The 24,396-nt window shown below is 52.1% G+C and overlaps 1 protein-coding gene across 5 annotated transcripts in view; it reads left to right on the plus strand.

Annotated features, from left to right (window-relative positions):
* The window catches only part of MBP (myelin basic protein), a 112,945-nt gene that overhangs the window by 47,026 nt on the left and 41,523 nt on the right, over positions 1-24,396 (plus strand). For all 5 annotated transcript variants that reach the window (XM_067698811.1, XM_067698814.1, XM_067698810.1 and 2 more), the window contains exon 3: positions 3,785-3,872. In XM_067698811.1, coding sequence (XP_067554912.1) covers positions 3,785-3,872 — 88 coding nt within the window. The remainder of the gene's footprint in view (positions 1-3,784; positions 3,873-24,396) is intronic.

Below are 24,396 nucleotides of genomic sequence, written 5' to 3' on the forward strand. Positions count from 1 at the left end.
TTTTAGTTTTTTAAGGAACGTCCATACTGTTCTCCATAGTGGCTGAACCAATTCACATTCCCACCAACAGTGCAAGAGGGTTCCCTTTTCTCCACACCCTCTCCAGCATTTGTTGTTTGTCGATTGTTTGAAGATGGCCATTCTGACCGGTGTGAGGTGATACCTCATTGTGGTTTTGATTTGCATTTCTCTAATGATTAGTGATGTTGAGCATCCTTTCATGTGGTTGTTGGCAGTCTGTATATCTTCTGTGGAGAAATGTCTATTTAGGTCTTCTGCCCATTCCTGGATTGGGTTGTTTGTTTTTGTGTTATTGAGCTGCATGAGCTGCTTGTAAGTTTTGGAGATTAGTCCTTTGTTAGTTGCTTCATTTGTAAATACTTTCTCCCATTCTGAGGGTTGTCTTTTCTTCCTGTTTATGGGCACAGATATTATGAAGAAATCATAACGGCTTGAAATGCACTCAGATACTTATAGTCACGGACACAGTTTAAAAATCAGAACACACTGGGACAAGGACACTCAGGGAGGGTCCAGGTCATAGGCCTGACTGTCTTGTATGTCTGAGGATTTTATCACGTTTTATAATTTACAGGACGCTCTTATTTCTTTATCATGAGAATTCCATTACATTGGACACACATCACCTTGATTTTGTTTGTATTGCTTTTGGACATTTTGCTTATTGAAAATGTGTTATTTATGAGGATTTTAAAAAATTTATGGGTCTTCGTTGCGGTGCGCGGGCTTCTCATTGCGGTGGCTTCTCTTGTTGCGGAGCACAGGCTCTAGGCACGTGGGCTTCAGTAACTGTGGCACGCAGGCTCAGTAGTTGTGGCTCGTGGACTCTAGAGCGCAGGCTCAGTGGCTGTGGCGCACGGGCTTAGTTGCTCCGTGGCATGTGGGATCTTCCCGGACCAGGGCTCGAACCCGTGTCCCCTGCATTGGCAGGCGGATTCTTAACCACTGCACCACCAAGGAAGTCCCAAGGATGTTTTTTATATTCGTGGAATAGCAACAGTATCAGGTCTCAGAAACAAGCTTTGTATTTGGACGTACATTTGCCCGTAAATTTCCCAGGGCAACATGTACTTTCCGCACAGCCTCGTGCACCATGATGTGGGGGACAGATGTTTACTCAGCCAGAGGCTTGGTACTGAGAAGGGAGAGGATGGGAGGGGGTGGGGTTTGTGGTCCTGCCTGTATCACTACGCGGGGCTGTTTCTGTGGCCGCTTTACCGTGCGGATGTGCTGTCGCCTCAGCCCGGAAGGCTGTGGAAGGCGTGGGCGTATAAGACGCAAGATGTCTCTTCGCCACGATGCCATTCCAGCCTTTTTTTTTTTTCAAGTTCTGCACAGAAGGTTTATTGGTTCCTCTCGGAAAGGGCCCCCTCCCACCGTCTGTCCAGGAGCTGCCTTTGAAGCCGGTTCTGGGTTCCCCCAGCTCTGGGTCGACCCTTTTGTTCCCTGAGCGTCTGAGTCCCTGGCAGACGGCGTTCACTCAGGGTCGGCGGGCACCAGGTTGCTCTGGAAGAGTTTAAGGATGTGGTTCTCGGTCACCTGTTGCACTTTCCTATGTCCCAGTGCCACGGCGATGTAAGACGCAAGATGTCTCTTCACCGTGATGCCATTCCAGCCTCAGCAGTGGATATGGGGAAGTTGTGTGACCATGCTGTCAACCTCCACTCACTGAAAGCAAAGTGATTTGCTTTAAATATCTAGCTTTTCCTCTGCACCTGAAGCACCATCATCCCTGACACTCCACGTTGTTTCCCTATAGCCACCGAGAAGGAAAACACTGCCAGTTCTAGTTGGAAGATGCTGTTGATTTGTAAGGAGAATCCTGATTTTAAAATGTGAAAAAACATATCCACAGCGATTTACGATGGCAGCTAAATTGTATTTAATTAATTACTTCTCCAATAAAGCTTATTATTTTGTAGTTAGTGAAGGATATGATACTGACACCAGCCTAGAAGGGAGATGTGAAACAAACACATATGATAGGAATTTATGATGATGAAAGAATCTACCAAGAAATTCCTTCTCTTCCAAGTTTTACTCTCCTCTAAAAATAAATAGGTAGACATGAAAAATTATATACTACACCACCTTTGGCTCCCTCTGCTGAAACAGAAGTTATCTATTTTAAACTATTCTTAAACAGCATAAAATTGAAGTTTTCTCTCCAGCACTTGCTAGATACCAGGCACTGTGCCAGGTTTGGGGCTAGAAAGATTCATCAGGCAAGGTCCCCGTTCTCAAGAAGTTTACAGTGTGCTGGGGAGACAGAGTGATACACAGACAGGGCGTTTGTGATGGTGTCTGCAGTAGAGACCAGCTCAGATCTATGGCTGGGGGGACAGGAAGGGGGCTGGGGGCAGGGAAGCCACTGAGGCGGGGCTGGGGGCTGGGTGAGGTCAGAATTCCCAGAGGCTCTGACCTCTGCCTGGACCCCCACCCCCACCCCCAGGTCAGGAGGTAGGGTGTGGTCCAGGCAGAGAGATTGGTCTGAAAAAAAGTGACGCAAAGTAAGCGTGGAGACCAGAGTACGGAGCGGCGGACCCCCTTGCGGATCTGCCCAAGTTAGGCACTGTCTTTAAAAGATTATGGTGTGACTCGTTCAGCCTCCAGAAATGTATCTCGTACAACGTTGAGCAGGCGAGCAAGGCTTAAGGCAGCATTGGGCATAACTGAAGACGAGGCAGCGGGGTACAGGGTCCCCAGCGGGAGCCTGGTCACCTGGCAAGAGAGATGGAGAGAGGTGCCAGGTCACTGTCGACCAGGGCAGCGTGGGCAGTGCTGCGTGTCCTGGGGCACACGATCTCCAGGGCTCCTGCTTAAGTGACAAAGAAGGAGCAGAGCAGCGTCCAGAGTGTGCTGGCATTTACGTAAAGGTAAAAAGGAGGAAGAAGGGAGTGAGCTTGTGCAGTGGCTGAACTGTGCCCAGACTGTTTTGGAGGAAGACAGAAGCTGGAAGCACATCCACAGGGGAGGTGCCCGGGGATCCCACCCTTCTCACCGTGACCCTCGCAGTGCCCTCTGAATTTGATGTCAAGTGCACGCGTTCCATATGAAAATCATTAAATAAGCATGATTTAGAGTAGAAACTGAACCGTATCTACTCCGTGCACTTACAATTTTAAACTCAAAAAGCACCCTGGGGTTCCATAAAAAAGCAGAAGGGAGTCGGGTGGGAGGGGAGTGAAGAAAGCTCACCTCTGAGGGTGCAGATTCCCGGAGGAACGAGGGCGGAGGTGGGTGCCCAGCCCAGCCCAGCCCGCATGGCGCCTCCTACTCCCCTCAGCTGGCCAGGTGGGCCGAGGACGTTTGCACCATTCCTGCCCCTGCAAGGGGCTCTCCCCCAGGGCTCTCCTGCCTGGCTACCATTGAGCAAAGTTGGAATTCAGGGGAGTCAGGTTTGGTGTCAGTTTCATCCCACGCTTTAAACTCACAGCCCAGAACAGCGACCAAGTGGACAGGCTCCTGAAATACATGGGATGATGTTTAGCTCGTTTAGTTTAATAACTTCAGTTTCTTTTGTATGAAAGTATATCCGCTGGAACAAGAGAATGCTTGCGTGCTCAGGCAGAGAAACCGAGCCAGAATTTGGACTCCTCCGCAGGAAACACACCCTGAAATGAGATTCCATCTCACACCTTGAAGACAGACATGAAAATGTGTTTATTGGCTCCAAAATGTATCAAGAGAAAAACGCATTAAAGCTTCTTGTTGATAAGACACTATATCTTAAGAAAGGGTTGTTTTGTGTTGTTTTTTCCAGGATGGTGAAACTAACGGAGGAGAATCTGAAAAAAAGAGAAACCTTCGTAACCTTTCCCGGGAGACCTCAGAAGACAGTGACGTGTTTGGTACGTAATATAAAAATTAGAAGATGGGATTTCATATGAGAATCGTGTGCAGACACATTCTCATTTGGAGAAGGTCTTAATTTTTTTAATTACGTGAGTAATCCGTGAATCTGTTCTCATTATTAGACATGCGGCTTCTGTAGAAACCTGGAGGCCGAGCCCGCTTCATCAGCCTCTTGGGAACATCCGTCCGTCTCCCGGATGGGACTGCCCTGGCCGCCCATGGTAGCCGTCCTCATCTTGTTTTGCTTTTGGTTTTGTTTCGCATGCCTTTTTGGACCCACAGACACCGGAAGTTTCCCAGATTTTCCCTTGCTATATGCTATTTCTCTAGTCATCTCCTTGATCAATTGGGTGTGGGCATTGGGAGGCCAAGCAGTTCTGGTAAAAAAAATAGCTAACAAGGAAGGGAAATAGTCCCAGAGCCTGGATACGGTGGTGTTTATTTTAACTACAAAGAGTGACTCAGGAGGTGTTGGGAAATGTGTTTTCTGTAAGAGTTTACATTTTCATCACCCTAGAGATAGAGGTTGCCTCTCACCCCAGGAGTGAACGGGCAGGCTCCCACCCATTCCTGTATTAACGCTGTTGGGTCCACCTCTGCCGCGTGACAGTGACCGTGGATTACTCTCCCAGCATCACAGGCCAAACTGGAACACGGGCAGCCCTGCCCGTGGGCATCGCCATCGCTCTTTTCTCCACGTATTCGTATTCCTGGAGTGTGAGGGCTGAAAGCCAGATCCTGAGGTCTCCTTTCTCAAAACAAGAGGGCCCGGTGTTCTAGCTGCTAAGGTGAGCCTTAGCCACAGTCAGCCCAGCCTGCAGGTCTGACACTCCAGGAACAAGGCCTCCCCGCCGTCTTCCTGGCCTGGTCTCTGCTCATTTCTGGAAAGGGTTTCTTTACGCTTCCCTTGTCAGGCAGGAAAATCCATCCCAATTTTCTTTGTTCCTGATTTACCTGCTCGTTCTGAAAAATCCTTTCCTTCTCTATAATTCCTTCCTTCTTGAGCAGAACACGTAATTACAGAAGTACCGCTGCCCACTTTTTCAGTATCATAGGCTTCCATGAAAATCAATGTAACCCAAAGGCCCAGAGGCAAAACACTGAGGATTAGTTAAATGGAAATCAGACAGGAGGTCAGTACTTGTTACTCTCTCCCGGATTCTGCCTGCTCCACGATGATTTCCATAGGGATTTTTTGGACCTGAACACAGTCCAGCGCCTCTAGGTAGTGGGGTTTCCACTCCTTAGGGGCAGAGGAAGGAGTAGAGGATGGCATCCTGGCTTGGAGAGTAGGGTGTGGCCTTTGGACTATAGAGGGAGGCACGTCTGACTGTCAGTGACCTTAATGCTAAATCTGCCTGTAAACCTCTAAGATAAAGGTGTCTTTAGGCCTGTATTCTAACTACATATGTGTATAAACACATAAAAGAGAATGACAAAGTAGAAATGTCCATAGTTGGGTTCTATATATGAATAAGAGTAAGTTTTAGAATTTCTTTTCGGCTCAGCTCACTTACTTTTAAAGCAAGCATCATATTTACCATTACCCAGGTTTAGCACTTTTAGGATTATTTGAAACAACGTCAGCCGGTCTTTTACTGTCAGATACACACACACACACACACACACACCACAATTATATTGCCTGTATATAATACCTGTATGACATAGCGTGAAAAAGATCTATAATAAGCCTTTCCCTCACGTTATAAACATGGTGTAATTCCTGGGTAACTTTAAAAGGCAGCCCTTTTGAACCTTCTCAAATGCATACGCAATTTGGAGAATTGTTTTATTATCTGGAGTTGAATGTGACAGCCAATGGAAATGCAAATATTTCAGTCCTGCCACAAAGTTAGATTTGCCTTTTACCGGAAGAATAATGCCACAAGCCAGCTTCTGCCTGTCTTGTCTGCTGTGACTTTGTGGTGCCTTGACCGCGGAGACAGGCTGGAATATCTGCTGGTTGGAGGTACCGGTCCCAGGCCAAACTCGCAGCCCATCAGCGCGATTAGGGAGTAGTTCCCTAATTGTCACCTTCAGGGCATTGCAGCTGATGCCGCTGAGTCACAGCAGAGGGGAAGCGTGACCATGAGTGAGGGGGACCCAGGACACCTCCTGGGCTCCACTGCTCTGTGCTCTGCCATCCTGAGTCACATGGACGTGGGCGCTGCAGAGCCTTCGGGCGTCTGCTTTTGAACTTCATAGTCTCCCAGTCCTAATGCTTTCCTGGGGTCCAAAGCCACCCCAGTCTAAAGGTGCAGAGTGATGGGGGGAAAAGAGGCTGAAATAATCTTGGCTATCCATCTTGACAATCTACTTTTGGAGGAAATATGTACGATTTAAAATCCTGAAGTGTCACTCGAGGTGAAATCAGCAGCTCCCTCCCATTACAAAAAGGTCTTTCCCTTGGGCTTCCCTGGTGGCGCAGTGGTTGAGAGTCCGCCTGCCGATGCAGGGGACGCGGGTTCGTGCCCCGGTCCGGGAAGATCCCACATGCCGCGGAGCGGCTGGGCCCGTGAGCCATAGCCACTGAGCCTGTGCGTCCGGAGCCTGTGCTCCGCAACGGGAGAGGCCGCAGCAGTGAGAGGCCCGCGTACTGCAAAAAAAAAAAAGAAGGTCTTTCGCTGACTAGACAGAAATTCCCCAAATCTAAGAAGAAACCACGCTTTCGTGATGGTCCATGAGCCACGCGTCCGCAGCATCCACTTAGCGATTCTCTTAAGGCTCCTGGTCATCGTTCTGTCCATGTGTCAGCAGAACTGGGGGCCGGTGAGGGGTGTGGGGGAGGCCCTTAGCCTTCCCCTCACCCGCGTCTTCAGGACACTCGGTGGAGGTTGGGAAGGCCAGCTTTGTGAGAGTCCTGTGCGGGAGTCCAGAGGCTCCTTGGCCGGCGCTGCCCCCACGCAGGTGCCTGAGTCACTGGCTCACGTGTCTGATGCATGAGCTGCACAACTTAAACCAGGGCAACTTCCTCCGTGTGTGGTGAACGCTTAGGACTGACTTGGCAACGCGCTTAAGAGTTCTATTTACTTTTTCATTCTCTGGGAGAGTTTCACTGAAGGATTTAGATCCAAGTAATAACTCATTGGAGCGCACTTGTGAATCTCCTGTAATTTCTCCCCTGACGGTGGGGCGTTACACGTGGGGAGTTTTGCCTGGTCACCCAAAGAGGAAGGAAGCATCTTAGGGCTCGGGAGCCCCGCAAGAACCACGTGCTGTCTGGGCTTTGGGGAACCAGGGTGTTTTGTGGTGGGACAGTTGCTGAGCCGTTTTTGGAACCTCACGGCCACACACGTGGCACAAGCTAGCCCTGTCATTTGGAATCCAGGTAGGAAGGAAGGTGGGCCTTCACCGCCACCCCCGTGCCCCAGAGCTAAAGCAGGGGCTAAAGCAGGGGCAGGTAATTCAGCCGAGGTGAGCAGAAGCCCTAGGTCTCCCTAACCGTACCCACGAAGGAGAGAGGTCTCCAAGAGAGGGCACCCCTGCTCTTTCCAGAGCAACTGTGGATCCTCCCAGATGCGACCCTCATCTCAAAAGTCAGAGCAGAGGGGTGAGTGCCTGTCACGTGGGGTGAACGCTAGTGCAGCTCCACAGGGTCATAGGATTGTGAGAACGCGGCCGCGCGTCAGGTCAGAGCACTTTACGCGGCTAAGCCACGTGCGCGTTGCAGGGAAGGGCAAAATCCTGTGAAAATCGCTAGTTCACTGCTCAGATAATGGAGAGAGAGTTGTCGATGTTTAATGTTTAGGGGGAAAGCATTCATATTAGAAACATTTGCGTGTATGTCTAAGTATATAATTATAAAGTATATGATATATATTATTAATAATCATATATTTTTAAGTGGATACAAATATATATATGTGTGCATATATGTGTGTCTTTATTTCACAAGGCTTGAGTTAACTTGCAATAAGAAAAAGAAACAAAATACAAAAAACATAACGCAGAGATGAAGTCAGTCCGCACGTACGTTTGTTGACTGCACAGCGGTTGCTGTGTTGAACTTATTCAACCTGTAGTTTCCCAGCTGCCCGATGGAAAGTGAGACCTCGTCAGCTTTTCCTTTTACACAGGGCGTAGCCTCCCTCCGCCTACCCCATGATTTAGCTCTGTGGTTTGGGGCAATGTACTCCCTCATCTTTCTGTGTCTTGGTTTCCTCACCAGCACGTAGGGGTGATAACAGAGCTGCCCGTGAGAAATAAACGAGCTGGCACCTGTGTGTCACTCCCGTCTGCCACGTGACAGCTGTTGTTATCAGACAGGTGCCTACATGTGCTCCTCAAAGGAAGCAAAGCTGTAGTTAACACACTGTCAGAATTTTTTCTTGCTTAAATTTTTATCACAGATGATCAGGTGGTCGTCAAGGACCTCAAGGCGTTTTTAGGGCATATTGGTGATTCGTTTCATGTGCAAATTGAAATAAACTGAATAATGAGCTTCCTTGCAGCTCGGAGCCCATTCAAGGCTCACGTCTCTACTTGGGACCTTGTGTCTCATTCCCGCCACACCCCAGGCAGCTCAGCCCCCAGGGAGGGGAAGTGGGTGCCCCTCCGATGGGGAGGACCTGGGAGAACGTGTGTGGCCTGAGATAGTGCTCGGCCAGGTTTGGAAGAGACTCGGGCACAGACAGATCTTTTCCCTGAGAATTTTCATGTAGCGTTTAAAAAAGAAAAAGAAGTTGCATTTTTTGTTTGTCTGCTTGTTTCCAAGAACCTTCCACAAGGAAATCTTTTTGAGATGTTATTTTAGGTAATATTTTATTTAATATATTCTGATTATTGGATTAAGTTACAAAATCAGTAAGTAGCAGTCATTACTGCTTAATTACTACTTAATTACTACATTACTACTTAATTTTACTGATGTAAAATTCTATCTCAACTCAGTAAGGAACGTAGGCGAGGGACCCACTCTGTCCTGCCCTGCAGACTCCTGTTTAACTGTCCCTCCCCAGATATGATCAGTGCCCTTCAGAAATGATCATTGCACAGCCTTTTTCCTGAGAATGTTTGATGGTAGCCTTAATGTATTGCTAATTGCGATTCAGCTGTTGCCTGAGGTCTTTTATTCTTACCTAGACAAGTGATAGAATCGATACTGTATAAGGGCGTCTTTGGGGTGGATAAAAATCATAGAATCAAAACCGCAAGTTGAGAACTCGAAGGAATATTAGAGTCCATCTCGTCCACCCGGTCACTGTGTCGATGAGGGTCTGACAGCCAGGACAGTTAAGACAGAGGCCTGGGGACACAAAAGGCAAGGTTGCCGCCCAGCGTCCCTGGCCCTGCTCTGAGCCCCACCAGGAAAACGGTGGCTTGTCCTGGATGGTCCTTGGGGAACAGAGACGCCTCTCATTTGACAGATAGGTTAAAACAGTGACACATCGTAACGCGTTATTACTTCTCTGCGCGTTTGAGTGAGAATGAATATGATGCTTTGTGTCTTCCGAGTACGCGTTTGCCTGTTTGTGCTGCCTGCTTGTAGTTCCCGGGCAGCCCTCTGGGGGCGCGCTCTTCCCGCTCTCAGTGTGTGTATTTCTGGCCGAAGCCCCCCTGCTCCCAGAGGTGCTCAGGTGATGCTCCCGTGGTGAGGCGAGGCGTGTTCGCGGCCAGCGGAACGTCGGCTCTACTCGGCAGCCTCTACCACGGCGGGAGCTGCCGGACAGATGTCTTGGCATCTAGGATTATCTTGTTTCTTGAGTGAGGCCGTATCATCTGGTAAATGGGAGTGTGGACCCAGACCTCCGGGCCGGGTCCTCAGCCTTTCTTTCCATGCTTCAGGTTCCCCTGTGTGGGGGGGGATCCCAGTACCGCTGAGCTCCGGGCTGTCGTGAGCGAGCATCGGAGTTAAACAGTCCAGGGAGTGGCGGTGCAGGTGAGCAGGGCAGGTGCAGGGCGGGGGCAGGCGGCGTTGCCCGCAGCCCCTCCGTCGCGGCGGGGGACGGAGGGTGCCTGCCGGCATGCTGCCTTCTCCCAAGGGCCCGGCCTCTCAAGTGAAGCCCCCGGTGACCTTTAATAGTCCACATACATATACGGTATTCGGTTTTACATACATGTTTAAATTAAATGTGCGTACCTGCGTGCCGGTTTCCTCTTTTTCTGGATTTTCTGCTCTGAGCCTCATTTTCCTGAAGATGAAATAGATCATCAGAGGGAAACGGCAGAAGGGAAGGGCCCAGTGAAGACTTACCGATGTCTCAGGAATCTGAGCGCTAATGTCTCCTGGCCCCTCTCCCACGAGGACACGATGGGGGGTGTTGCCACTGTGGTGCTCGGGTCCCTTGTGTCCCAGCACCTGAACAAGCTCGCCTCGCTCACTGAGCCGGCACCTACCACGTCATGTGGTCCAGGCCACCATCAGGGCTCACCTGGATTCCTTCAGGAGCCCCGGCTTCCATCCCGACCGCTGCCCGCGCACCCGCCCGTCTGTTCTCAACGCCCCTGCTCAGAGCCCTTCCCGCCCTCCCCGCGGGCCGGCACCCGTCTGACGGCACCTCGCACCCTCTCTTGTCTCCTCCCCCGCCTGCTCGCTGTTCCTGGAGCGCAGGGCCTTTGCACGGGCTGTGCCCTCCTCCTGGGATGCTGCACCCAAATGACCAGCCCACTTAGAAGAGAGCTGCGTTAGGACAGTTAGGCTGTGCCGACCTCTCACACGGGCTCCCAGGCCTCAGAGCTCCACGTCATAACTTCCCCCGTGTCCCGCCCCAGCAGGGACAGGCAGGAGGCCCCCTGTCAGCAGTGACTCGGAGGCCCGGGCTGCTTCCATCTGTGGGGTGGGGAGCCAGAGGCACGTCCCCTGCGGGGGACAGCATCCATCACTTCTGCTGAGGTTCCACGGGGCCCCATCGCACGACCCAGTCTGGCTGCCAGGGACCGAGAGGAGGGGAGTGGAGGCAGCCTCGGCTCCACCACCTGCCGTGGCTCTCGAGCGGGCGTCTGCAGCTTGCGTGTTGCCTGCCCCCCGACTGCCCCGATCCAAGGCCCTCGCAGGAGCTCGTCAGCATCTGCCGATGATGGAGGGATGGGTGGGACGCCACCTCCCCCTGCAGCCCGTCCCCTCCTCTCACTAAGACACCTTTGCAAACTGCTGATTTTCACCAGAAGCGCCCCCCGGATCGTGTGACCTCAGGCCTGAGCTCTTCCTTCCTGAGAAGTTCTGCCTCTGGGCCGCTGCTGAGCGAGAGGTGTACGGAAGAGGGCCAGGCGGGTGGGAGGAGCCCGGGGTCCAGGTGGCTGCCTGGTGTCTCCTGGGACGGCTGAGCATGTCCCCTGGGGACCCGCAACGCCAAGACCGGGATGAGCGCTGTGGTCTGGGAGGGGGTGAGGCTCCCAGCGCACGGCGAGCTGGGAGGGCATCAGCCGGCGCCGGCGATCAGAGTCGCAGAGGCCACAGCCGGCTGTCCAGGCGCGTCCCCCACTGGTCCTGGCCTTCAAACTAGAATGTGCTGCTGAGAGCCACTTGAGGCCAGCAGAGTCACAATAGGGCAACAGAACCATTTCCAGAACAAAAGGGGAACACAGGCCGTAGCATGGCACAGACCGCAGCTGTGACGGGCTTGGCCAGCAGAAGGCGCTGTGTCCCAGCCGGGACCCCGCCCGTGGACCCTTCCCCTCACCCACTGCCACAGGCGAGCCTGCTGGGTCTTGGGTCCTCAGCTTGAAAGCACCCATATTGGCTTCCATCAGGAAAAGTGACGGTTTCTGATTTCCACCTCAAGCCAGCCTGAATTTGTAACGTGGCCCTGGGAGCTGGCGTGTGGCCGGGGCGCTGTCACCTCCGAGTTCCCGGCCAGTGGCCCCGGCAAACCTGAGGACAGTCCGCCTCGAGGGTGGAGCAGGTCGAAGGCACCTTTCCCAGCCGGACCCTCCTCCTTTGGCCGGTTCAGGAGGTGGCCGTGGCCTTGCTTGGACTTATTCCAATGGGGGAGGGGCGCCTGCGTCCTTCAGGAAGCTTTGAAGGGTGAGCCTCCCCTTCCCTCATTCCCACCAAGGCCATTACTATGAACGCTGTCTAACTGAAAAAGGTCTTCCGAAAGGCGCGTGAGGCCTCTTGCCGCGCTCTGGTCCTACGGGCGCCGCAGGCCAAGCGCGAGCCGCTCCCTCACCTCCCCCAGCCCTTACCCGTCGAACCAGAACTGGCCCTGCCCCGTCCACACCCGCATGGCTGAGTCCTGCTGGCCACGTGCGGTCTGCCCCAGGGATGTTAGGTGTGACAGATCAGGAAGGCTCTCACTGGCCGTCACTGCTCACCTCTGTCTCCCAGGGTGAGGGGACCGTGGTGGCCGCCCTGCCCCTTGGCACCTGAGGGTTAAGGGGAAACCGGCCCTGGGTTCGGCCCAGGCTCCATGTCCTGTGTCACCCTCCCCGTACGAGCCCAGATCCAGGCGTGGAGGCGCGGCCCCACACCTGTTCCTGCAGGTGACCTAGCCGTACCTGAGCTGGGACGACGGTGGCAGGTGGGCCGACAATAGAGCCCGGACATGACTCGGTCGGGCAGCTCTCATGGTGTCATTAGAGAGGTGACAGCCAATCAGAGGTGTTCCTGTCATTCCCCAGCAGCTGAACTCTAGGTAAATTGGTAGGATTTAGGCACATGAATATTGGAATGTTTCGTTAGCAGACGTTTTGCATCCAGGCCGTTTTTATTTCAAGGCTACAATATAATCATTTTCCAAGTTATATGAAACTTAGGTAGGAAGGTACTCCTTCTGCCTTCATTCCTGTCTCTCTAACAGCCAGGACCCTACCCGGATAGTTGAACTTTATACACTATCTTAATTAACTTGAAAATTGCCTCTAGCTGAAATTCTGTATTTAAGTTGCTTCAAAAAATCGTGTCTTAATGTTTCCTTTCTCTCTCTGGAATGTTTGATAAGAACCGAAGACACTGTGGCCCAGGGTTATAAGCGGAGGTCCCGTAACTGGAAGGTAACTCTGTACCAGCATCTGATTTGCCGCAGGTGGGGGGACAGGGGGACAGGAGCCTTGCCTCCAGGTGATGCATGACTTGTGATGCCTCACTTGCACAGCAGCTGCCCCAGTGCTTTACGGTCTCCAGGGTAGACCTGTGAACGGTCTGTCTTTCTGGAAAGCAAGTGCAGTTCCAGCCACAGAGAAACGGAATCTGACTCACGTCCACGTCCACCCACACGCATTCCCGTAAACACACTCCCTGTCTCACGCTCATGTTAACGAACACACTCGGTCAGGCACACTCTCACACACGCACAGGGGAAGGCAGGACCGGAGGGAGGGAGGGAGGGGCGGCCCCACATCCGAGCCCCGGGGTGGGCGCGCCGCTCGGCTGCAGGCTCGCGGTGGGGACCATGTGTGGAAGGTCGAGGCAGCCGCGCCCAGCGGGGTGTTGCTGGCAGGATCTTCCTGGCAGTTTCCTCGTGGGCAGTTGTTCGCTTGTAACTGAAGATGAGAGGGCTGTGTGCCTTCAGGAGGACCCGGGGAGCCATCTCCCGAGGGTGGGCGTCAGGGAGTGGGGAGTGTAGCATCGCCTTGGGCCGCAGTTCCCGGTCCTGGCTCCTCTGGTCCCCGGGGGTCTGCCTCGCGCTTTCGGGGCTGCTGTCCGGTCCTCAGCGTTGTTCTCACTCACCTTTAGTGACATTGAATTAAAGAAGTGACCCCCTGAGATGATGAGGGGTGGGACGCCAGGCCGGGGGCAGTGAAGTTTCAAAACCAGTGAGGGGAGGGAGGGAGGCATGGGTGTGGCTCTGAGCCTCAGGGTCAGAGGTGGCCCCAGGCCCCTGGGCAGTGAAGGGTGTGACCTGACCCCAGGAGCACTTTGGGTTCCACACTTACTCTTTAAAGGATCAGGCACCTGGAATGCTCAGCTGTGCTCTGACTCACTCACAGAGACATCCCTTGAAATACGGTACGGAACTGGCGTAAGTTCCTCCTACGTTGCAATTTCTAAGCCATTCAAACAGGAGCATTTACACTGGGAGGTGTATGTGCAGCCGGGTTCCAGGACCAAGACAGCTGCCTCTGAACAGAGACTAATAGCACAGCTCAGAGAGGGGGTAGTGTGCAAGCGGACGTGTAAAAATCGTTGTGCTTCAGAAAGCCAGTGTCTTCACAATGATAAAATATTATCTACAGTTTTCAAATCGCTTTTATTTTTGCCACCGCTTCTCTCTTCAGCGCGATGCTTGAGGCAGGAGAGGAGTCTCCTGTCCCAGGTCCATGTCAGTGAGTAACTCCCAAGTCTGGAAGTATCTCCCTGGGACAGTAGTGCCTTGGGGACGTGTAACTTCTGGAGGCCAAGAGAGGAGCTGGAAGATGGAGACAGTGTTGCTTATCAAAGTCTGTCGCTCGCGTCGTTGCTGCTGTCAACTCCACTAAAGAACGTCAACAAGGACAAGCCCTGCCCTTAGCAAGAGGCCAGAACAGCACTCGTTTCCATGGCTACACAAGAGAGCGTCCTTTGGTCGCTAGTTACCCAGTGACAGTAACTCTAACACATCCCAGGCCCCGCTGAGCCACCTCACATGGTCTTTCCTCGAAACTTGCAGGAACGTCAAGAGACAGAAAAGAAAACCAGCCTTTGCTTTGTTAGGGTTTGAGCAGACACCAGACTATTAAACCCTCCATCTCCGTAAGGCATGGCACAGGGACTGTGTTCTTATTTTTGAAATAAGAATTACTCATTCCACAAATATTTACTGAGCCATTTCTATGTGCCAGGCGAGGTCTCAGTGCAGGGGTGCAGCAGTGAGCAAAACAGAAAAACCCTGTTGACCTGGGTTCGGATCCTGACTCTACTGCTTAGTAGATGTGTGGATTTTGTTTTGACCTCGCTGACCCTCGGTATTTACAGCTGTGAAATGGGGGTTGTGATGCCTGTGATGTAGCGATGGGGGGCCGGGGCGGGGGGGCGGGCGCAGGGGGTCCAGTAGAGACAAGTACCAGTAAAAGACCTCACACAAGAGTCCGTAAGGATGAAGCTCACTTTTCCTCCTTTCCGTCTTCTTCCGCTTGGCGTGGAGCCTCTGTGTTTCACCCACACTTCCTTAACCAGGAATCACAGTTTCCGAGGATTCTGTCCCTGTCTTTCCTTTACTGATGTATCAGCCCCTGACTGTGGAGGCAGGACACACAAGGGACTCTTCCAGGAGAGCGACGCTGTGAAACCAGAGAGCGTCGAGCGAAACTTACATCAGCTTCTTAGGCAAATAGCACGTCCCCCCAGGGGAGCTGATACGCGTGGAAGGGCCACTGGTCCACGTGCAGAGTCAAAGGGGCTTAAAGAGAGAAGAGGCACCTGTGACCCTTAATCGATAGTTCTGCACTTTGCGGCTGGCATATTTCATACTGGCATTGCTTAACGGTCACGTGTTAGAAAATTAATTTTTAGGCTTCCAGCTTTTCAGTTCACTGTTTTCATCAGCACTATCATTGCAGTTTTTGCACAGAATTTTTCTCTGAAGAGTGATACACCTAATTCCTTTGTGGCATCGTATATACATTATTCATTGAGATGTTCTGATATGTAATCATCAGAGATACATTAATTCTCTGGCATTTGGCATTAAGTACTAAACGTCTCTTTGCTTCTCCCAATTGCCTTAAAAATATGATTGAATACATCCCCTTGCATCTTCTGCTTTCTTTTCTGTTTGGTTGAAAAGCTCTGTTGAAGCAACAAGTGAGTAAAATGAAGTAAAATGAAGACTTCCTTAATTGCTTTTATTTTTAACACCTTTTTTGAGGTACAGTTTACATACCGTCAAGCTCACCCGTTTTAAGTGTAGAGAGGAATGGTTTTTAGTCTTTTCATGGAGTTGTGCGACCCTCGCTGTAATCTAACTTTAGAACATTTTTTCACCTAAATAAGAAAACTTGTCCCCTTGTTGGTCCTTCTCCGCCCTCCAGCCCACCCCCCTCGGCCCCCAGCGACCACGAACCCACGCTCTGTCTGTGGATTTGCTGACTCCACACGTGGCAGGTGGCCTTCGGTGGCTGGCTTCTTTCACCGAGCACCGCCTTTTCGAGGTCCATCCACGTTGTGTGGTGTGTGTGTGAGTGCTTCGTTCCTTCCTACGGTGGTCCGTGTTTTGCTTGTCCACGCATCGACTGCTGGCCGTTCGCGTTGCTTCCGCATCCTGGCCGCTGCGAGTGGTACCACCAGGAGCCCGGTGCTCCGGGCTTCGGGGGCAGACGCCTGCCAGGCTGGCATTATTTTGTCTGTTGAGCTGCAGAGGGCAGGGCTGTTTGCCTAGACCTTCAGTTTTACGTCTGTCCTTTGCATTTGGGTGTTCAGTAAACCTCACCCCCCAGAGCTGAAATCCGTCCGAGTGCCTGATTCACTTAGTCCGTGACGCAGTCAGGCTTGCTGCTGGCCGAGGCACAGGAGACCCTCGGCATTTCACTGCGTTGGAGATTTCCTGCCTCTGCAGACCGTTGTGGTCTGGATTAGCAATCAAACCGGAGTCCACTGACCCGCCTTGAAAGTTCATGTCCCCAAGCCCGTACTTACCTGCACTAAAGCAACCCTCCCCGACTCCCGTCTTCCAGAAGCTGCCTCTCCCTAAACTGAAGGAAAGGTGGGAATTCTAAAGAGAGGCCCCGAGACTGGAAGGAACCACAGAACAAGACCGACGGTCATTGAAAGTCTCGGCTTCCCCCGGGGACCGTGTGGAGGGTCGGCCTGCCCCAGCCGCTCCGCCCGGCCTCCCGGTACACGGGGGAGTGTGGCTTTTAGGGAGAGCTCAGAGGCAAGGGTTTGACAGGATGACCCTGCAGGCCCAGCACGTGTTCCTCTGACCTCATCCTGAGCCTTTTCCTCAGGATGCAGGACGTTTGCAGAGCAGGACGCACTCAGAGTTGGGGACAAAGGGGGGCGGTGATCTGAAGTGCTCTAGCAGAACCGGCTGTTTTGCTTGTGCAGGGGTACGTTTCCATCTCTGCGAATGTTCCCAAGGAGCCGTCATGCCAGCCTCATGAGCAGACGTCTCTGACGCTCCTAAGACTCGAAGGGACCCTGGGTTTCCACATTACCACTAAATAAAAGTGTGATATTTAACAGATACACACACACACTGTTATCTGTAGTTAACCTGCAGTGTGGTCCAGCCATTTGAATGTGCAGATCATTAAGTATTTGGTACATTCAGTTAATAGCTTACATCAGTGAAACACTCTCCCTCCTGTGCGTCCCTGACACAGACGTCAGATCTACTCACAGGCTGGCCACTGACCCAGGCTTCAACGCTGCAGCTGAATTTTTCAAATGGTGCCTTCCTGCCCCGTGTGTTCCGAGAAATGCTCCCTCAGAACCAGTGTGTGGTCGCTTTCATGTCTCACGGTCGTGCGGGAGGCGTGGTTCTCCTTCCTGTGTGTTGCCTACTTGCCATTATTCAAGCAGTCTCACTACTAAGTAGCACTTTTTCTAATAGAAGGAAAAAGAGGTTAGATTCATAATAGTAATTTTTAACTTTGGAAATACCTTTGGTACAGGAGATGGAACGTTCTGAAAAGTGTGGGAATTTGTGATGACTTATCACCAGTGATCCCAGCCCTTGGGGGTAACGTTCTAACCTGCGGTGCTTTGCGGAACGTTCTAACCTGCGGTGCTTTGCGGAGGTCGGCGGTGATGCTGCAGGTGCTTCCTGTTAGGAAACCTGTCCTTTAAATGTCTCTGCTGGGCGGCTGTCCTCAAGCAGTGGTGCTAATTCGTAATCAGTGTCGCATTCCCCGTGGTCTGTGATATTTACGTGGAGATTAGGGAGCAGTGGTGCTAATTCATAATCAGTGTCGCATTCCCCGTGGTCTGTGATATTTACGTGGAGATTAGGGAGGCCAGGGCAGTGCCCTCTGTCCACTTGCCGTTCTCAAAGGCTGCTTTGTTACTGTCTGTCATCCGCCTTCTCCAGCCAACGCAATGTTCCTTTTCTAATGGGAAAGAATAAGCAGATTAACTCCAGACGCATGACCTGATTACTTAGAAAGCAAACCTCAGTCATAATATATCAAGATCATATTCATCCATTGATCCGTCTATCCGGAGGTGTCTTGTTGCAAAGGGCAGCCTTTAACCACGGGAGTGCCTGCACACACACACACGCATGCGCGCACACACACGCACATGCACGCACGGACGCACACACATGAACACAAGATGACAACCAAAAAGCCCTACAGCCATCCTAACCATCGTTGTTAAGGAAACAGACATTTCCATTTCCTAGAAGTAAATTTATTGAAAAAGAAAAAAATCACAATTGTTTTTAACAAATGTTTTTCTTCTGCTTTTTAACTTGATTTTAGCCTTACGGATCTGGTTTTGTCTATTCACACGGCACATAATCCCTGGGTGCCCTAAGGTGTAAATGAACAAGGAGCCCTTCGGTGGGGACAGACTGGGGACAGTCAGCTGCAGACTGGGTGGGAAGGTGAGCACAGCCCGGCGGTGCGGAGGCCACCGGCCAGGGAGAGTCCCGAGCAGGGCCCGGCCTCTGTGGAGGCTCCAGGGGGCCTGAGCCGCCCCTAGAATGTCAGACCAGCGCGGCCATTACCGCGTGTCCCCGCGGAGCTGCCTGGGGCCAGCAGGCCGTGTGGGGTCCCTGGGCCTGAGGGCTGGGCGGCAGGGCGGCAGGGCAGCAGCGGAGCTGACACTTGGAAAGCATCAAAGGGGAGTTTGCCCGCAGGCGAGTTTCGCCTTCGGCCCATCAGCAGTGGGCAGGCCCCGAGGGTCCTGAGCACGGCGGACGGTGCCCCTGTCCTCGAGGCTCTGAGCGGACAGCCCTCGGGATGCAGCACGTCCGAGACAGGGCTCGCAGGCCTGGAGGAGGTGGGTTGGCAGGGGCGGCCCCGGCTCCCACACTTGCCTCTGCAGACATTTTCCCGGGTCGTGGCCAAGCCCCCGTGCTCTCAGGCCACACAGAACCCCCGTCCGGGACCTTCCCTCCCTCCCTGCCTCCTTCAGCTGCCCCCCTGCTGGTCTGCGTGGGCATCGGCCCAGCTCAGCGTCCACAGGGCCCAGAGGGAGGCACCTTGTCCCGAGGAGGTCACGGGCGGGTCATCAACGTGAAGACCCTGAAACCCTTCCGTCACCTCGACTTGAAACTGGGTGGAATAGCAAGTACAGTTGGTATCTAGAGATCAGCCCCGGCTGCCAGCGTCCAGGGAGGGGACTCACATCCTGAAGGAGGTGGGGTCTCCTTGGCCACAAGGGCAGAGGTGAAGAGCAGCAGAGTCAAAGATGCAGAAATACGGACGCACCTGATGCGAGCGGGCTGCCACGACGGTAGTAGGAGTTGGGGTCAGGGAAGGTCAGGTAGAGTGAGATCCGGATCCGGATCTGGGAGCCCTTGGAAGCTGGGCCGGCTGACCTGTGAGATTCCCGCCCCAAATGTCTGGGCCTCAGGTGGCACACGTGAACACGGGGTTTAGACACGTGGATAGATCCGCCTCCGCGGGACCGACATCCCTTCTCACTGTGCTCTCGGTGCTCTTGGAAAGCCCTGGGATGAACTAATACCCCTCCCACCACGGCACTGAGCAGTAGCTCAGGGCATCACAATGCAAGAGCGTTCGCGGGGATTAAAAGCTTTATCCCCAAGCGACCACTTTCTAAGGACGTTTCATGCCCTGCATTTTGACGTGTGTAGACCTTCAGGCCAGAAGGGACTTTGCAACCTGCTCCAGCCCTGCTGTGAGCGATGTTGGCCTTGAGTGATCACACGTGAGCAATGCAGCGATACCGCCTCAGTGCCCAGGGCCTGCTCCAGCACCTGGCAGGTTACACCGTGCAGTTGCATCCTTCCGATTCCTCAAACCAGGGTCCCTCGGAAATAAACCAGGACCTGTAGCAAATGATGTCAAATTGTCTCTGGGATAAAAATGTAAAATGTGACAGTGAGACTCAGGAGATCAGATTTTCTTCAACTTTGGAGAACTCTGTAATACTCACACATCCATGTATGTGTGTACGGGTTTATTTTCATGATGTGGAAATGCTGACTTTCTACGTTTGATAGTTTCCTTATGAAACTATCTGATTATTCAAGGTTCATGCAACAAAACCTCAAAATAGATTATTAGAGGCACCCATTGTGTTTAAGTTAGAATTTTCATAAATCAGTCTTTTAAAGTGTCTACTTCTACTGCATGAGAAGATAGGGAATATTTTCCATTTCTTCAGTCGGATACCTTCTAAAATGTAAATGGTGTCTGATTATATGATCATGATAAACGGTCTCAAAACGATATCTAAAAAAGAAAATAAACCAAAAAACTCATGAAAATATTAGCATGCACTTGACTAAAGCAATATATATCTGGGAACAGTTAAAACAGCAGATAAAGAGAGTTTACCTGAGAACATTTCTATAATTGGTGCTTGGAGTGTTTCCTTTATTTCCATTTATCTAATTGTTACGTTACCTTTTCTTAAGCTGAACAATCATGTTCTACTGCCTGAGGATTTTTTTTTAAGTATTTCACTGAATATTTCTTCACTTACAGAGTTTTCAAGTTATTTTTATCCTTAAAAAAGAGCAGTAGCTGACACTAGCTGGTACTGGACTGGCACTGCGTGGGCACTGTCTCAGCGCTGGGAGGCCGCCTGTGAAAAGCAGACATTGTGTGAAGCGGCCCCCATCTCTGCTGCTAGACATTTGACACCATTGTTCCTGCGGCTTCCAGGGACAGACAGTGCTGCAGGACAGATCTGCAACTGTGCCCAAGAAAAGATCTAAAAATAACGTTCTCAGTTACTAAGACGATAGCAAATGTATCGATTAGTTTTTGCATTGTGAGCCGTGGACTGTACCGTCCCCTCAGCTCCTAGAGGCCAGTCTCCAGACCCTGCGCATGGTCCTTCCGTTTCTAAAAACAGCAGCACGCTCCCATCTTTCTCAAACCTGGATGACAGTCTCCCTGACCACCAGCTGGAGAAAACCGTGCCTTCCAGAGGCTCCTGTGGTTGGTGAAACAGTCCCAGAGAGTCTCCCTTTTGCCATAAGACATAACACGATCACAAGTGATACCTCATCATATTTACAGGTTCCACACACTGAGAGAAGAGGGAACAAGGGGTGAGGATTATTGGGACCCATTCTTACAGTTCTGCCTACACAGGCATGAAGTGAATATTGGATGGATGGATGGATGGGTGGGTGGATGGATGGATGGGTAGGTGTATGGGTGGGTGGACGGAAAATGTATGGGTTCTTACACAAGGTATTCCCAAACTAGTTTTATAAACATCACAATAATAGCAACAGTAACAAAAGCCCCCACTGAGTGTTCACTGTGCCCCGGTGCTAAGAACACTCTATTACGTGCACCTCAAGTGCTTGTCACAACAGTGACCTGGGGGAGCTCCACGTGTTCGTTCAGCCTTGCCCATGAGGCACCCAAGGCGTTGAGAGATTGGACCATGTGGTCAAGGTCACATAGTAGGTGGCAGAACCAAATCAAAGTCTGCTGGGTGTGGCTGCAGCAGACTCTGGTCCTGTAGTCCAAGTTCAGTTTAACGCTACCAGCATTGGTTGAGCACCACTGTGTAAAACTGGCCTAGAGGTAGGAGTACCTGTTTCAGCTTATTTGCTCCCCACTGAAAAGCAAGTGTTAGTGGTGCCTGTGATGCCACCTTCTCGGGGGGATCCTGCAGCTGCTGCGAGTCTGCGCAGAGTCACTGTGAGAATCCCCAGAGGCTGCACAGGGAACAGAACCGTGTGAATACCGGGCTCTTTGGAATCTCATCACCTTGACACCAGCTGGGTACCGTCGTGCAATGGAGAAGGTGCAGACTCGGGGGGGAGGGGTGCCCGGCTCCGGCTCCGGCTCTGCGCAGGGCTGCCTCGCCCGTGACCCCGTCCCTGCTGTGGGAGGGTTTGAGGGGCCAGCTATTTAGAGCAAATAAAAACTATATGTTCTGGGTCCACAAAGGAGGCATTCGTGTGAGATGTGTGGGTTGGCAAGATTCGTTTGTGGCAAAGTTTTAAAGAAATGTCTGCAGGCAGCTGCGGGCGGCCGCATACCTCTCATAGATGCAGAATTTCTGCCGGAGCAGATCCACAGGCCACAACCATGGGCCTTTTTGTTCCTTCGCCCTCCCTGGTGACCCTGAGTGCAGCGTGCCAGGAACAGAAGTATTCCACACACAAGGAGGGTCCTCTTCCCCCGGCCCACGCTGGCAAATTCCAGGGCTCCACGGGCCCAGGGGCGTGGCCAGCTCCCCTGCAGAGAGGGGCCCGGCCCTGCTCAGAGGGTCGCAGGCCAAGGGCCGCGGGTGATTGTAAGGGGCGGCTCCCTCCTGCCCTTCCCCCCACCCCACCCCCCGGACCACACACCTGTCCCTGTCGCATTAACGTGAGGTTCTGCCCAAGGCCCTGAGCTCACAGCCTGGTTGTGGCCGTCGGTTTAAGGAGCCCCTTGAAGGGCAGGCGCTGCAGAGCCTGCGGGCTGCTCCCCGCAGCCGATGCCTGGCCCTTCCGGGCGGGCTGCTTCGGGAGGAAGGACGCTGGGTGCGCGTTCAGGCCGAGCCCAGCAGACCCCATGCCTGGCGGCCGGTGCGGTACCTCCACCCGCAGGATGGAGAGGGGCTGACGGTCCAGACGGGACAGGCACGGTGCTTTCTTATGTGGATGGTCACGTGAGATGGCCCAAGATGTTCTTCTGTCAGGTAACACGTATCAGCAGGCCCAGAGAAAAGTTACGTGGAAACTCGACCAACTTCATACCACCAACCAAAAATGAGAATCCCGGCCAGGACTCAGGCCTACCAGATGAAACGATGTCCACCTCCTTTTTCTGTAGCTTCCCTGATACAGAATCTCTGCTTGGCGGGCAGTGGGGGCGGGGGTGGGTGGAGCTGGAGCCTGTTTCTGCAGAAGGAGGCCAAGGTTCTGCGTGGTCACTGATGGGCCGGGAGGGGACGGGCAGGGCAGGAGGCTCTGCGGCGGTACTGCGTGTCCGCAAAGCTGCCTCGGGCAAGAATCCTGCAGCAGCAGATCCAAACCATCTCCCCACCACAGGAGCCAGCTGAGAAGCAAAATTTCCAAAGGCCACTGGAGGACAGTTGTCTATTTCAGTTTCGAGTTCTGAGCTCCTGCCTCCTTGTTCCTGAGCTGTAGGAAACCCAATCACCTTCTCGTGGTTTTCTGGAAATAAGACCTCTTCTGCAATGGGCTGAAGTATTGGATAACTTTTCTTTCGTTCTTACAACCATCTCTGGATCCCTTAAGTTCTTCTTGACTCTCAAGAAGGCCGTGTGACCTCAGATTTCCTCTCCCCTTCTGATTCAGGTCACCCGCCCTGAAGGGCTTGACCTTGGGGTCACACATTTGCCAGGTCAACTGGTCCCAGTGAGAGAGGGCCTGAAATAGTGTCAGTCGTGCTAATCTACATTTTACAATGGTGTCGATGGTCTCAATGATCTTTAAGATGACATCTGATGGGAAAAATACGGAAGAACAATATAAGTTATAAAGCATGAGTTTAAAAACAGCAAATCGAAGATCAAAACACTAAAGATTTCCTCCATTTTGTGGATTCCACAGTGAGAGTTCCTTCCATCTGTTCCTTAGAAACGAAGGATTCCTATGAACAGTTATGAAAGTAGCACCTTTGGTGCTTTCGGGCTTATGGATTTCATTTTGGATAATACTTCCTAAAGCGACTATAAGCTGGGAAACCAGGTTGCGGATCACTTTAGGGGAAAACTGTGCAGTGCGCCAGGGCAGCGGGGCTCACAGCCGCTCTAACTTCTGCCCCTGTGCATCTAGCGGAAAGTGCCAAGTGCCCCAGAGCCCCGTCCCCACTGTGGCTCAGTGCCCTCCCCACCCAGGAGGGTGACCACCCCATTCCATGCAAGGTCGCTGGGGTGCTCAGGCTCTGGGTAATTTCTGCCTCGGGTATCACACGACGTTACAGCAGGGAAAGGATTGGGACGGCGGGGTCCCGGTGACCTCCTGAGCACTGCCTGAGCTCCTAGGAGCCCTGGTGCCGGCAGCTTGGACGTGAACTGTACGAACCCCAGCAGTTCCTTAGACAATCGTCTCTGCTTCAGGCCCTATAAAAGGTAACCAGGAAGCAACTTGCGGTGGGCTTCTATGGGGCGTCTATAGGAGATTGAAGCCGGGTACACTGTCCTTGTCAGACCCACCAGGAAGAAGTGGCAGAGACAGTAAACTGGAAATCCATGGTTTTGAGCCAGGAAAAATCCCTGTGATGGGGGACAGACCTAGCAAATCAGTTCAACTGTGACTTTAGTTTCTGGGTGATTTTTTTTCTTTCTGTAATTTAAAATAGTCAACTAAAATTATCGTCTGGGCTACAAACCTAATTAGATAGGCCACCAAAAACAATTGTTTTTAAAACCAAGCAAAAAAAATGTAGGTACAGCCAGTGAGTCTGGTCCCTCAAAATGAAGAAACATTTTATTTTCTATCAAAATATCTGAGTGGATGTCATGCGGGGGAAAAGTGTATATGTATAATATATACTGAAAGCCCCTCTGTGGGAGGTTGTTAGAGGTCGGTGGCAAAGCGAGAAGCT

The sequence above is a fragment of the Pseudorca crassidens genome, chromosome 12 (genome assembly GCF_039906515.1).
Source record: "Pseudorca crassidens isolate mPseCra1 chromosome 12, mPseCra1.hap1, whole genome shotgun sequence".
Taxonomy (NCBI): Eukaryota; Metazoa; Chordata; class Mammalia; order Artiodactyla; family Delphinidae; genus Pseudorca; species Pseudorca crassidens.